We start from the raw sequence: 15,048 nt of genomic DNA on the forward strand, positions 1-15,048 counted from the left end.
TTTAAATGGGTGCAGTTGATTAGGTGTAAGTTCTGTCTCAACAAAGTTGACCTTCAAAAAGTAATGAGAACCAATGGGAACAGAATTTATATACAAGTAAACAGCTCACAACCAGCAAATCCAATGTTTGTATAAATAGCGCCTCTAAACCTCTCAGTGGTGCATGTGCACATAAATAGTGTTCTCCTTAGGCACTTCAAACATCCCTTCCCACTGATTCTGTAACAAATTTGCCTGACAAACCTCATATGGTACCCCCAACAGTTAAGTCTAGGCCACCTTCTCTGTCTAATTACAAATTCTGAACAAATGGGATCCATGTCAAAGATGTTTTAGGACGATTGCAAAAGAGAGGATAAATCCCTGATGGCAAAGCTCAGTGAAGGGGTGGGACAGCTGTGTCCCCAGGAAGACTTCCAAACTTTGTTCTAAGGTTCATTCCCCTTGCAGACACTTTTATGCTCTCATGCCAACCTATCTACATAAACTTCTGCTGGTAAGCATACAGTCAAGTTGCTTCGAAAGTTAGAACTTAAATCTACTTGAACTTCATCTCATAAAATGAAAGACCATCTGTAGAGATACAGATGAAATGATACAGATGTCCACAAAGAAAGAGTCTGTATGGAGGCCCTGCTATTTATGGCACTATTTATTTCCCACACATTTTTCTCATTCAGGACTCGCTATAGCCTTCCAATGTAAATATTGTTGTTATTATGTAAATATTACTATTTCTCCCCACTAAGGAAATGGATACTCAGAGAGGCCCAGGTATTTGCCCAAACGCACCCAGCTAGGAAGAGGCAGAACTGAGATTTACATAAGGGGGACACTTTCAACCGATTTATTTAGTGACAGATCCATAGAGAACTTAAAGCAAGTGAACACATATAGCTTTGGTTTCAAGTATTAATGCCTTTTCTTTTTCTTCTTTTGCATCACTGATAAAAAAAGCACACATTGAAATATACTACTGACATTTTGTGGGCCTTAATCTTGTCACTAAAATGTCATATTCTTTCTACCGGGAAGTCAATATTTGGTGGAAAAGTGGTTCACCTGCTTTTGTAAGAACAGCCTGTATTGGTAAAAAAAGAAAACCACAGCCCCAAAATGGGCCCACTTAGGTTAAAGCCCCAAGTCAACAAACTAAGACTTAAGACCTAAACTCACCACAGTTTCAGCCTCCTAGAAGCGTAACTTTTAATTAGTCAATATAGGATTTCCTGGTCAATTCTAGGAAATTTACTGATGGATCCCTTTTACTCCCCTTAAGAGGGCAACCTTGCCTATACAATGCATTCCTTGTTAAGAAATTTCTTTCTTGCTCTCTTTTAGTGCCCTCCCTCTGCCTTCAAAAACCTTCCTTCTGTTCAGCTCAGCGGAGCTTCCCTTTACTTGCTTGATGGGACGCTGCCCAACTCACGAATCATTTGATAAAGCCAACCAGATCTTCAAATTTGCTCAGGTGAATTTTGTTTTTGAACACTCTACCAAACACAGTCACATGAGCTTCTAGGGAGTACCCCGAATCTGGGGAGAGCCATTGCTCTCAAGGAAGAACCAGAATGTGGCAAATTATAAAGCCAACGGAACAGCAAGGAACCAGGAAAGAGTGCATTTAGGTAATTGGGAATTAATGAGGAACCAGCAGTCAGAGCTGCTTAAACCGCCAGCCTCGTGGCTGACTGTAAAACTTCTGGTAACCATGCAGGACGGTCACTGGACAGAGAAAAATCGTCCATATGCTTCCAGTCTGGATACTTCAAAAAATGTCCTCCAATGTCCTATAAAAACGTTCATACAAAAAAAAAAAAAAGAAAAGAAAAAAAGAAAAAAAGCCTACTGGTCGGGAGACTAATTTCATTTAACAGTTTACATGTTAACTTTTACACAGGGCTTACATGCATGAGTCAAGTTTCAGCCCGAATATTCGGCTTTCTGATTTCTTCCCTCTTCTGGTAATCTCAAGCGTTACTGGAATGCAGAAATAATCTGCTGGGGGTGACAACGTTGCAGTCTGACCCCACTGTACTTGTCTTAACGCCTGGCAGGAGGCCAGTTCAGTCACATGTGCATTTATCTGCCGGCAGTGTAGATGGAGGAACGGAGCCCACATCTACCATCTGCTGCCCTCCCCCAGCATCCCTCGAAATGAAGACAAGGTGGGAGTTTCTCCTAGAGACGGGAGCAGAGTGTACTTCGTGGTGCACCCACTGGAGTGTTTCCAGGAAGCAACATTTGGACCCCGCACGTTAAAAAGCAAAAGAGACATCCTGAGTATGGCTTCCCCTGTGAGGATGAGAGGTCGTCGGTCTGGCGCAGATAAGACCCAGTGAGGCCCGCAGACCCCTGTCTAGATGGGTCACACACCTCCCCCGTGTGCCTGTTCCCACTCCCACGGCTCAGCTGGCCTGCCACCTCCGTTTCTTTCACCACCCCGTGGCCCCTCGGACATCTGAGTTGGCGATCCCCACTCCCAGTCCCTTCTGCGCTCCTCAGGCGGATACGGTACTTACAGCTGCATGACCAAGTACAAGTGATTTGGGCTTTCGTAAATGTCTTCCAGGGCAACGATGTTTTCATGCTTGATCCTGAAAGAGAAAAAAGCACACACACATACACACACACACACACACAGAAGAGTGAGTATAATTAGACACGAAAACTTTAAAAAACAGACATCATTAGAGCAAAAACTTCTAAGACCGAATCCAAATTCCATAAAGTGACTTTTGAGACTCTTCACAATCTTGTCCCCAAGCTTCCTTCCAGACCTATTTCCCGATATGGCTCTCCTGCTCTCTGCTCCCCTTCATCCCTGAGGTGCTATTTACAAGGTGGTGACTGCGGATTTACGGTTGTTTCGGCATGTACATCCCAGTCTCCCTGCATTCCTTCATGTGAATCCCAGCAATGGGCCAAACCTGTAAACATCCCCTTACCTTTCAGGGCCCACCTCATCCGGCTGAGCCCCCATGGGGCGTGTAACCGCTCCCTCTTCCACAGTCCCACAGCGGCCCTCACACACTGGCCTCAACAGGTCACTGTGCGCAAACCAAACCCATCCCCCTCACAGGCTAGATGTGCCGGGGAACAGATCCACTGTCAAGTTCATGACTCCAGTGCAGGCAAAGGAACACCAGACTGACCCCTCCTTGGGGTGGGTTCTAGTCACCGCCATCACCAAAGGTCAACCCAGCACCCCAAGCTAACTAGACTGGTGCTAATCAAAATAATGTTCCCAAGCACGGCAACCAGCATCTCCTGGAAGTCTGTTAGAAATGCAAATTCTCAGGCTTCACCCTGGTCCCAACAGATTCAGAATCCCTGAGGGCAGAGGCCAGGAAGTGTTTTTAGTAAGATCCTTAGATGATCTGTATACCCAAAGCAGAAATTCTGCAGTCAACCAGTGCTTCTCAAGCTTCAGTGAATCACCTGGGATTCTGGCTACACTGCGCATTCTGATTCGGTGGGTGCGGGGCGGGCCTGTGGGTCTGCATTTCTGACAAGTCCCTGGTCCGGGTAGCAAAGTCCTAACCACAGAACCAAGAGAGAAGGAAACAGCCTAAGGCCAGTCCCTGGAAATATCCATTAAGAGTAGCTGTTGCTCAGACTATAAGGCTTGCTATTTACTTAAAGCATTTGAGAGAAGAATCATTTCATTATTCTATGAGCTAATGAACTCTTACCACAAGCCTTTCACTTAAATGACTGCCGAGCCATTTAAAAGCAAGCATTTCATGTGCAGATTCCCCTGAGCCCCTGAAAGCAGGGACCACGTCTCACTTATTTTGTTCCCCCCTCATACCTAGCATCGTCTGCTTAATAAACGTCTTCTGGATGAATGACCAATACATGAAGGTTGTCCCTACTAACCAGCGAGAATCATTATTAACTTAGGGGAAATGGAGGCCATTTTCCTAAGTGTGAGATGACTTTCCCTCAAGAAGAAGCTTATTAGGTGGAACAAACCAGAATATGATCTTCCCTCTGAGCAGATGAACAAAGAGAACAAAAAAGTTAACTGAGGGTGGCAATGTTTTGCTTTGATTTCTACAGCTCTGCTTAGTCAACGCAGTTGCTCGTTCGCAGAAGCCAAGACGGCAATGCACGAAATTCACATTTCATCCGCATACAGCGCATAGAGCTCCAGCCTGCTATTTATTTCTTAGCAGTGGCTACTTTGATACCTGAGCACAATAAGATCACAGTATATTATAGGAACCAAGTAAACTATGCTACCAAGGAAACCACAACACATTAAGTGAGGACTGCTGAGATCCCAGATGTTTGTGGAATTATCATTAATGGGTCTTCTGAAAGAATTATGACCACAAAAAAAGTATACAGCATATGAGTTTTTCCCAATTTTTAAATTTTTAAAAATTCGCAGTTAGAATCATTCACAGGGGCACAAACATTGTCTTTCAGTGAAGTTAACTGGGGGGGCGGGGGGTTAAGTAAGAGCTCAGACCAATGAGAAAATGAAATAATAGGGTTCATGTGAAAGGGTGCCAGACAAAATTCAGGGTATCCTGTATGTCTAATTCTAGATAAACAACAACCACCTTTTTAGTGAAAGTCTGTCCCGAATATCGCATTGTTGTTTATCTGAAATTCAAATGTGATCGGGCACCCTCCATTTTCATGTGCTAAATCTGGCCACCCTAGTTACATGAATCACAGTCAATGAGCCTCTAAACTGAGCTTAGAGATTTGTACCTGCCGTTCTACCCTCTCTCAGAGGTTGAGCCAAGGAGGCTGTTTGAGTCCTGGAGTACAGCCATTAATACAAATTCAACTATATACAAAGGATCAACTATGCACAAAGTGCTTGCCCCGCCAGAATAGAAGACTCTCATAAATTAAGAATATAATCCCTTCTTTGGAGGCAAGGGATGGAGAAATTAAAGTGTACTTAACCTGCCATGTCTTACATGAGCTCTTGCAGTGGCCGGAATGATACGGGTCCTGGCTATCCCCCCTCAACTAATGAATCAAGTAGTCAAGCAAATGTCATTTACTGAGTTGCTTCTATGTTCCTGGAAGAACACAAGAAAAATACAAAATGAGATTTTGCTCTCAAAAACTTATCACCTAGCTGGAGACACCCACGAAAGCAGTGAGAAAAAAATTAAGAGGCAAACTCTATAGTATCACCATTAGGTTCAGAAAAAGCGAGGCCCTGGAGGGGCCAGAATTACAGAGAAGGCCTCAGAATGGACGGGCACTGGGCTGGATGGATGATGTTTGAATAAACATACTTCAGAAATTTCAAAGAAATCCTCGAATGGCCTCTTAAATGTCTCTTAAGAAAGTGGTTTAACTAACTTGTAGATATGAAGACATGATAGAAGAAAACATTCTGGCTCCCAACAGTTGTGCTTAGGTATTTTATGCCACCCTCAGACTCTTAAAATCTACAAAAATTGAGCTCAAGATTTTAAGGCTGGGGCACCTGGGTGGCTCAGTCAGTTAAGTATCTGACTCTTGGTTTTGGCTCAGGTCATGATCTCACAGTTCGTGGGTTCGAGTACCATGTCGGGCTCTGCACTGACAGCATGGAGCCTCCTTGAGATTCTCTCTCTTTCTCTCTCTGCCCCTCCCCTACTTGTGCATTCTCTATCTCTCTCTCTCTCAAAATAAATAGATTTTAACATTGTTTTAGGACTAGGTGGCCTTCGCAAATGCCATAGGAACATCCATGCACACATGTCTGGGTACCCACCAGGGACCAGGTGCAGCATGAGGAGTCCCAAGAATGCCAGGTCAGCCTGCATGGAGCTCACACGGGCGGGCTTCCAGCTGCAGCAAGGACACTTCACAGGCAACCTTCCTTATATTTACCAGAAACCAGCCTCCTTGTAATTACTAGGGACTCCTGGGAGCAACAGAGAACAAGCTTAGACCCTTGTCTCCTACTCCTACAAATATCTGAGGGATAGAACATCTGCCTACTGTTCTCTTCCTATGGCCGACCAATCATCCTCCAACGTGGTTTATTTTCCAATCATCATGCTATGGCCACTCTCACTTTTCCAGACCTGAGAGCAGTCATCCCAGTGTAAATTCTAGCACCAAGAACACGGTATTAAGTAAGAGATGTGAACTAGTAACCATTGAGAGTGGATGTTATACTTTTGCAAATAAAGCCTAATATTAGGTTCATTACAATTTTTTAACGTTTATTTACTTACTTTTGAGAGAGAAAGAGAGAGCACAAGCAAGGGAGAGACAGAGAGAGAGAGGAGACATAGAATCCGAAGCAGGCTCCAGGCTCTAAGCTGTCAGCACAGAGCCCAATGCAGGGTTCAAACTCACGGACCACGAGATTATGACCTGAGCCAAAGTGGGATGCTTCACCCACTGAGCCACCTAGGCTCTCCGGGTTCTGTTTTTTTTTTTTTTTAAGCAGCTGCACAACTGTTGGCATATAAAGAATATACGCTCCACAGGGGTAGGGATTTTTAACTGCTTTGTTCACTACCATCTCCCTAATGCCAAGAAAAGTAAACAGCAGGTAGTATTTTCAATATGTATTTGTTGAATGAATCAATGAATGAATGAATAAATATTAAGTGTTGGGTCAATTAAATGACCAGATCAGTTTTATCTGAACTTCTACCAAACAAAATCTCCTTTCTTACTCAATCTTGAGCTTTTGAGCTTAAAGTTTTCACCTTCAGCTTCATTAAATTCAATCTTTTGAGGTTCAATGGAGTGCTTCAAATGATCAAGAATATTCTGAATTTGTATCCTCTCGTCTATTATGTTTACTACCCTCCTCAACTTCGGGCGATCTACATATTTGCTTGGTACACATCCATCCCGATATGTCTGGATCCAAACTCCTAAAGTCTTAAGTGGGAAGGTTGCAAGTCAGAGCTGGGCTCTGATATCACGCCAGAGACCCTCATCAAGATAACCCATGACATGAATCAGCTGGCTTTGACTGCTGTCATGCTGTAAAAGCCCAGCAGGGCTATCATCTAGCCTATGTTTTACAACCTATCCATAAGGAAACAATTAGATTCCTTGCTGAAATGACATTCCTCAGTTTTACACACCACGTAATACTATTTAAAAGGGAAATGGAACGTTTGGGAAGATTTGTTCTTAGTAAACCCATGGTGGCTCCTAGCAACCACTACGGTCTTTACTAAACGATCACAAACCATCTGCTTAATTTACTGTTCCCGAATTGTGCTGTGCCTTGAAGCCAGACTTCCCAATCTACACATCTCATAGCCTACCTGGTTTATGTTTGGAAAACTTGCCAACACCTCTTACATTCTTTTCTTGAGCATTTCAACCGTGACTCTTTTGTGATAGTGGAATCTGCTCAGTCTCCTGGGATGTGAGACATCTAAATCTAGGGACGAATGAATATTATCACTTTCATTAGGCCCTGCTTACACAGCTGTTTGATATAGACCATTTACTGAGTGTTTACTACAGGCACACCTTGGCAGGTTGCTGGATTGGTTCCAGACCACCACAATAAAGGGCATTTCACAACAGAGAGCATCAAATAAATTTTTTGGTTTCCCAGTACATATAAAAGTCAAGTTTACACTATACTGCAGTCCAGTAAATGTGTCATACCGTTATGTCCAAAAAAAAAAAAAAAAAAAAAAACCCACCAAAAAACAATGTGCATACATTAGTAGAAAAAAATAACTTATTGCTGGGGCACGCACTGGCGCTGGCTCAGTCACTACTGCATGCAACTTTTGACAGTGGGGTCATGAGTTCAAGCCCCACGTTGGGCATAGGGCTTACTTCAAAAAGTACTTTCTTGCCAAAAAGTGCTGACCAACCATCATCTCAGCTTTCAGTGAGTCATCATCTCTTTGCTGGTGGAGGGTCCCCCCTCAATGTTAATGGCTGCTGACTGATCAGGGTGGTGGTTGCTGAAGGTTGGGGTGGCCATGGCAATTTCTTCAAATAAAACAATGAAGTTTGCTGCAAATGACTTTTCCCTTCATGAAGGATCTCTTGGTAGAAGGTGATGCTGTTTGATAGATTGTACTTCTTTCACAATCGGGAGTTCGCTCAAACGCCACTGCTGTTCTCTCAACTGGGTTCTTTCGTACAGTCTTCTAAATCCTCTGGTGTGGTTTCAACAGTCTTCACAGCATCTTCACTGGGACTAGATTCCATCTCAAGGAACTATTTTCTTCACTCGTCCAGGAGAAGCAATTCCTCGTCCATGAACATTTTATCACAAAATTGAGGTGATTCAATTCCATCTTCGGGCTTCACATCAAATTCTAGTTCTCGTGCTGTTTCCACCACATCTGCGGATACTTCCTTCACAGAAGTCTTGAGCCCCTCAAAGCCCTTTGAGACACTTAAAATCACTTTTGCCAAACTCTTGTGAATGTTGATGTTTTGACCTCTTTCCAGAATCACAAATGTTCTTCATGGCATTTACAATGGTGAATCCTTTCCAGGTTTTTCAATTTACTTTGCCCAGATCCATCAGGTGAATCACTATGGAAGCTCTAGTCTTACAAAATGTTTTTCTTAAGTAATAAAACTTGAAAGTCAAAATGCTCCTTGATCCATGGGCTGCAGAATGGATGTTGTATTAACAGGCATGAAAACACCATTAACCTCACCGTACATTTCTATTAAAGCTCTTGGGTGATCAGATGCATTGTCAATGAGCAGTCATAGTTTGAAGGAAATCCATTTTTTAGGCCTCAACAGTGGGATCAAAATATTCAATAAACCATGTTGTAAACAAATGTGCTGTCATCCAGGCTTTGTTGTTCCATTGAAAGAACACAGAGTAGACTTAGGGTAATTCTTAAAGGCCCTAGATTTTCGGAATTGTAAGGGAGCTTCATGTTAAAGTTACCAAATGCATGAGCCCCTAACAAAAGAGTCAGGCTGTCCTTTGAAGCCAGGCACTGATTTCTCCCCTGTAGCTATGACAGTCCTAGATGCACCTTCTTCCAATAGAAGGCTGTTTCATCTACATTGAAAATCGGTTGTTTAGTGTAGCCACTTTCTTTAATTATCTCAGCTAGACTTTCTGGATCACTTGCTGCAGCTTCTACGTCAGCACCTGCTGCTTCACCTTATGCTCTGATGTTATAGAGACAGCTTCTTACCTTACACTTGATCTTAGGCAAAAGGCCGAGAAGCGAGGTTTCTTACCTTAAACATCATGAAGCTATCTCTACTAGCTTCACACTTTTCTTCTGCAGGTTCCTCACCTCTCTCAGCCTTCACAGAATTGAAAAGAGTAAGGATCTTGCTCTGGGTGAAGGCTTGGCTTAAGGGACTGTTGCGGCTGATTTGATCTTCTGTCCAAACCACACAAACTTTCTCCACATCAGCAATAAGGCTGTTTTGCTTTCTTAGCATTTGTGTGTTCACTGGAGTAGCACTTTTAATTTCCTTCAAGAACTTTTACTTTTCATTTACAACTTGGCTAATTGTTTGGCACAAGAGACCTAGCTTTCAGACTATCTCGGCTTTCAGCATGCTTTCCTGACTCAGTTTAATCATGTCTAGCTTTCGATTTACAGTGAGAGATGTGTGATTCTTCTTTTCACTTTGAACACTTAGAAGCCATTCTGTGGTTATTAAGTGACCTAATTTCAACACTGTTGTGTCTCATGGAATAGGGAGGCCCGTGGAAAAGGAGAGAGGTGCAGGAAAGGCAAATCAAGAACAGACCAGTCAGAACACACACAACAGTTATCAATGAAGTCTGCCATCTTGCATGGTATGATTTGTGGGGCCCCCAAACAATTACAATAGTAACATCCAAGATCACTAGTCACAGGTCACCATAACAAATATAATAATAATGAAAAAGTTTGAAATGTTGCAGGAATTACCAAACTGTGACACAGAGACACGAAGTAGGTAAATGCTGTTGGAAAAAAATGGCACCAACAGACTTTCTCAACACAGGGTTGCCACAGCCTTCAATGTGTTAAAACCAAACAAAATCCCTCCAAAACACACACACACACACACACACACACACACACACACACACACACACCCCACAATAAATGCAAAGTGCAAATAAAATGAGGTATGCCTATATGTATCAAGACCATAGTAAGTATTTTTCATTAGTTTATTTAATACACCAATCCTATGAAGCCGCTACTGTGAGATAATGAAAATATATATTGGCCTCTGCCCCTGGTTCCTGGCACAGAGTGGTAAGAAAACTAGGAGCATCTCTTATGTTAATATTTGGCCTCTGATGCCATCCCTGACATAGGGCTTCTAAAACTTACAAATTTCTGGGTGATAGGAGTGTCTTTTTGTTTAAGTTTATTTATTTTTTGAGAGAGAGAGAGAGAGAGAGAGAGCGCACGCACATGAGTGGGGGAGGAGCAGACAGGAAGAGAGAGAACTTCAAGCAGGTTCCATGCTGTCAGCACAGAGCCCAAGGTGGGAATTCAATGTCGCGAACTGTGAGATCACGACCCGAGCCCAAATCAAGAGTTGGATGCTTAACCGACTGAGCCACCTAGGCACCCCTGGAGTGTCTTTTGTTCTAATGAAACTATCTGAGTGGGTTCCTGGATGACTCCTTGGTGAGGGCTGGTCACTGAAAAAAACCAAGTCATCATTGGAATTTTCATCCCTGTCCCCCACTTCCCTGGGGAGGGGAGAAGGGCTTAAAACAGAGTTAATGATCCATCCTACCTACATGATGAAGCTTCCACAATATCTCAAAAGTACAGGGTTCAGAGTTTCCAGGTGGGCAAACACATCCATACCAGGAGGGTGACATGCCCCCAATCCACAAAGATAAAAGGCTCTATGCTCGGGAATCTCCCAGACCTCGCCCTGCGTATCTCTTCATCTGGCTATTCATCTGTATTTTTCATCGTACCCTCTAATAAATTGGTAAACATAGTGTTTCCCGGAGTTCTGTGAGCTGCTCTAGCAAATTAATTGAACCCAAAGAGGGGGTCATTGGAACCTCTACTCTTGAGCCAGTTGGTCAGAAACACAGGTGACAACTTGGGCTTGAGACTGGCATCTGATATGCTGGGGCTGGGAGCAGTCTTGGGCTGAGCCCTTAACCTGTGGGATGTGACACTATCTGTGGGTTAGAATTGAGTTAAGTTATAGGACACCCTGCTGGTGTCCAGAGAATTGCTTGGATGTGGGAGACACCCACACATTTAGTGATCAGAAGTGAACTTTTGCAGTGTTCTGTGTTAAGTAGTAAAGGAGATACATAGGGAAGAAACACACAATAGGGAAGAACTGGGTTTTTTCCCACATATGAGATAGTAAAATGGGAAAAATTAGTTCAATATATCATTCCCCCCATTTTTAAAAGAGGAAAACTAAGACACCAAGACATTAAGTAAGTATTCCAAGGTCATACAACTGGTAACTGGAATTGCCAAGAGTCTAACTCCCAAGTCCATGTTAAAGCACTTATACTATAACTTTCTGTAAACTAAGTTATAATGAGAATATGGAAGAACTCATATAAATTCAGTTATTTGTATGAAATCATAACACCTAAAGTCAGGACATTACATTTCCTAACTAATGATACAATACCCACTTCTGGGGGTACAGAGATTTGAACTATCCTGAAATCTAATGGAAGCTCTCAAGATCCTTAGAAACATCCTGACACATGAAATCCCAGTGGGTCAAAATGAGCCCAAAGAAGAGATATTCAGAAGCAGAAGGAATAGTTAGGAGTCTAGAAATTGAAACTAGAAAGGGACTTGCATCAGTCCACATCTGCTAGTGTCATCATAAGGAACAACAGGGGCACCTGGGTGGCTCAGTTGGTTAAGTGTCCAACTCTTGATCTTGGCTAGGGTCATGATCTCATGGTTCATGAGTTCAAGCCCTGCATCGGGCTCTGCACTGACCATGCAGAGCCTGCTTGGGATTCTCTCTGTGTGTGTGTATGTGTGTGTATATGGAAAATAAATTTTTAAAAAAAGAATAAAGTGGACAAAGAGTTGGGGATGTCAGCTACAAGCAAATGGCAAACCAAGGTGCCACTAACCTTGCATAGCTTATATAGCTAAATCCTATAGTTCATCATTGTCTTTCTAAAGGCCAAACAGACCTTCATACATAAGGAACATTCATCCCCAAAAAACGTACCTTTCTAAAATGCTCATGTTTCAAAGGAACAATGTCACTAAAAGCAGCTTTAGGTGAAGATAACCTGACTTAGTTTTAATCACTTGGCATCTACCAGGCCCAAAGTAAACATCAGCTGATACATCCATGAAAGTAAATGCTTTGCATGGCAATCTATGCTAAAGTTTCCATAATCACCAATGAAAGACAGATGAGCTGGACAGAGGGAAGTGGACTCAGGCACAGAGAGAGAGCGAGAGAGAGAGAGTGAAAAAGAGAGAAACTGACTGGGAGCACAGCATACATGGGCATTGATGCAGAGGCCTGCACATGTGGTAACTGACAGCCAAGCAAGAAATCCCTAAAAAGAGCCAGGAAAACATTTGAAAGTTAATTCATGCAAAAAATTGTACCAAATGCACAAGTAGGCCCTGTTCCAAAGCCCCCAAGCTGGAGGGAGCATCGGGACCCAGAGAACAGGCACTCTATGGAACGCGCATGCGTCTTTGAAACAGCCGCACCATTTCTCCCTCCCGTTAATTCTCCACAGGTCAAAGATTCACAAATTTTGAACTCTATGTTAAAACAAGGAATGTTAGGAAAACAGAGAAGAGGAGAGAAAGGAAAGTTCCGTATATTTTCCTTTCCTTATCCTATCATGGATCGTTGATCTGGAGCGGGAGGAATGGTGGCAGCAATTATGAGTATTGCTATAATTATCAGAAGAAGGAAAAGGCAAAAAAACACCTTTCCATTGTGTGATCACTGGAAATGGTCAATCATCTACTCTGGTTAAAGGGGCCACTGGAACAGAAGAGACAGGAGACAAGGTGGTTATTAACTGAGACAGAGCAGAGGATGGTGAGGAACAGATCTCCACATGGGAGCTCAAGATGAGGAAGTTACGTCAATGAGTGGAGACAGGCTTCCTGTCCTCGTGTCTCAAACACTTACGGGTTAATTGTCCAGTCAGGAAAAGTCCCTTCTCCGGGGGAAAAGCAAGCGCCTCTTTTCAGATAAAGACCATAAAAGACTAGGTCTTTCACTACCCACCACCCCCTTTTTTCTAAACCACCTGGAAAATTTAAATGCCAGTCACAAAAAAGATCCTATAGTTCTCAGGCATGGCAAATTGCCTCAAAAACATTTGGAGAATATTGTGATGTCTTGGAAAACACTCTGGTTTGTCTAAGTAAACACAATGCTTTCAGGAAATAAAGAAAATAATTTCCTCCTTTCCTAGGTCAGATTATCTCCACCCTCACCCCCACCCCCTCCAGTTATAAGCAGCACAGGAAATAATGCTGAGAAAATCAGGATACTGTCAGTCACAAGGGAAAGTGGTAGAGTTGAAATATTTGCCAGATGGCATTAAAAAAGAATACCTTCCCTTTTTATAACTTACCAGGCACATTCACAGATGGTACTTCATTTCATTCTCACAATTCCACAAAGTAGGCATTATTTTTCTTATTTTGCAGATGATCGCTCCCAGTTTATAACCACTTAATTGTTCTCTCTCCCTCCCTTGCTCTTGCTAACCATTCTCCAGGCTGTCTCCTGAACCATCAGCCCACAAAATAAAAGTGATTAAACCTCTCAGCTTGAAATCCTTCCATAGCTCCTCATAGCGCAGGATGAAGTCCAAATGACTAGACACAACTTACGACGTCCCATGTTGCTTGGTCCTTACCTGCCCTCCCATCTCCACCATTGCACCAAAACTTTACTGGCCTCGGGCAGCTCTCACATACCTACGTACACCTTCTCTGGCCACATAGGTGGGCTCATTCCCTTTCGTATCTTCTCACCAACCGATGCATCCTCCTAGACGGGATTCGTTCTACATCATCCAATGAGGACCCTTTGCTATTCCTCACCTCATGCAGGATGGATCCTCTCTCTTCTGGACCAGCCCAGTTCTTTGATCACTTTGTTGCTGTACTGCATTGCATCCATCTGTCTGTATGTATATGTGTATCCACATTTAAATGGTTTTATGTGCAGAAAAAATGTCTAAAAGGATACACATCAACCAGCTACTAATAACCTCAGAAAGTGTGCTAAGGTAGTAGGGGATTTTCACCTTGTAGTTTTTCTGTGCCAGGATTCTTCATCTGAACCAAAGAACAGAGAAAAAGGATTCGAGGGACCATTTTCTCACTTCTCCGGAGGAAGGTACCATTCTAGCTGCATAGGAGAGAAAGTTAATTCAGAACATACCATGAACTCCTTGGGGCATTTGAGCTTGATTCTCTCACTGAACACAAGTAGAAAAACGCTCCAAGACCGCTACGCTGCCAGACTTTCACAAAGAGGTGCTTTTTCAAAAGTTCTTGATCAAAATCATTAACACCTGGTTCACCAAAATATATCCAAAATGCCGGACACAAAGAAATACATACTAATTAGTCTAACTGCTCAAGAAACCAAGAGATTAGGTTGTATCTCAGCTCTGACACATCTAACTGCAAGATTTCAGACAAGCCATTAAATACTTTCTGTCTTGATTTCCTCATTTGTTAAATGAACATTAAAGTATATGGTCTCAGGGCGCCTGGGTGGCCCAGTCGGTTCAGTGTCTGACTTCAGCTCAGGTCACGATCTCATGGCTCGTGAGTTCGAGCCCTGTGTCGGGCTCTGTGCTGACAGCTCAGAGCCTGAAGGCTGCTTCAGATTCTGTGTCTCCCTCTCTCTCTGCCCCTGCCCTGCTCACACTGTCTCCCTCTCTCTCAAAAACAAACATTAAAAAAAATTTAAAACATATGGTCTCATTTTTTTATCTGTTTACACATACATATCTATGTGTAGAGGTAAAATATGCTATGTATACACATGTATGTATCATATTACATATACGGTGAGATCTTGTCTGTTGAGAATATGGGCGGCCACAGGAAAGACCAGAATTCAAAATCCAAAGCTTCAAATCATCTC

At 42.8% G+C, this 15,048-nt stretch overlaps 1 protein-coding gene across 4 annotated transcripts in view; it reads right to left on the reverse strand.

Annotated features, from left to right (window-relative positions):
* The window catches only part of CAMK1D (calcium/calmodulin dependent protein kinase ID), a 437,908-nt gene that overhangs the window by 164,209 nt on the left and 258,651 nt on the right, over nucleotides 1-15,048 (reverse strand). For all 4 annotated transcript variants that reach the window (XM_086714936.1, XM_025930109.2, XM_086714934.1 and 1 more), the window contains exon 3: nucleotides 2,523-2,597. In XM_086714936.1, the coding sequence (XP_086571062.1) occupies nucleotides 2,523-2,597 (75 nt within the window). The remainder of the gene's footprint in view (nucleotides 1-2,522; nucleotides 2,598-15,048) is intronic.

Source organism: Puma concolor, chromosome B4 (assembly GCF_028749965.1).
Source record: "Puma concolor isolate L17-30 chromosome B4, mPumCon1.1.hap2, whole genome shotgun sequence".
In the NCBI taxonomy this organism is placed as follows: Eukaryota; Metazoa; Chordata; class Mammalia; order Carnivora; family Felidae; genus Puma; species Puma concolor.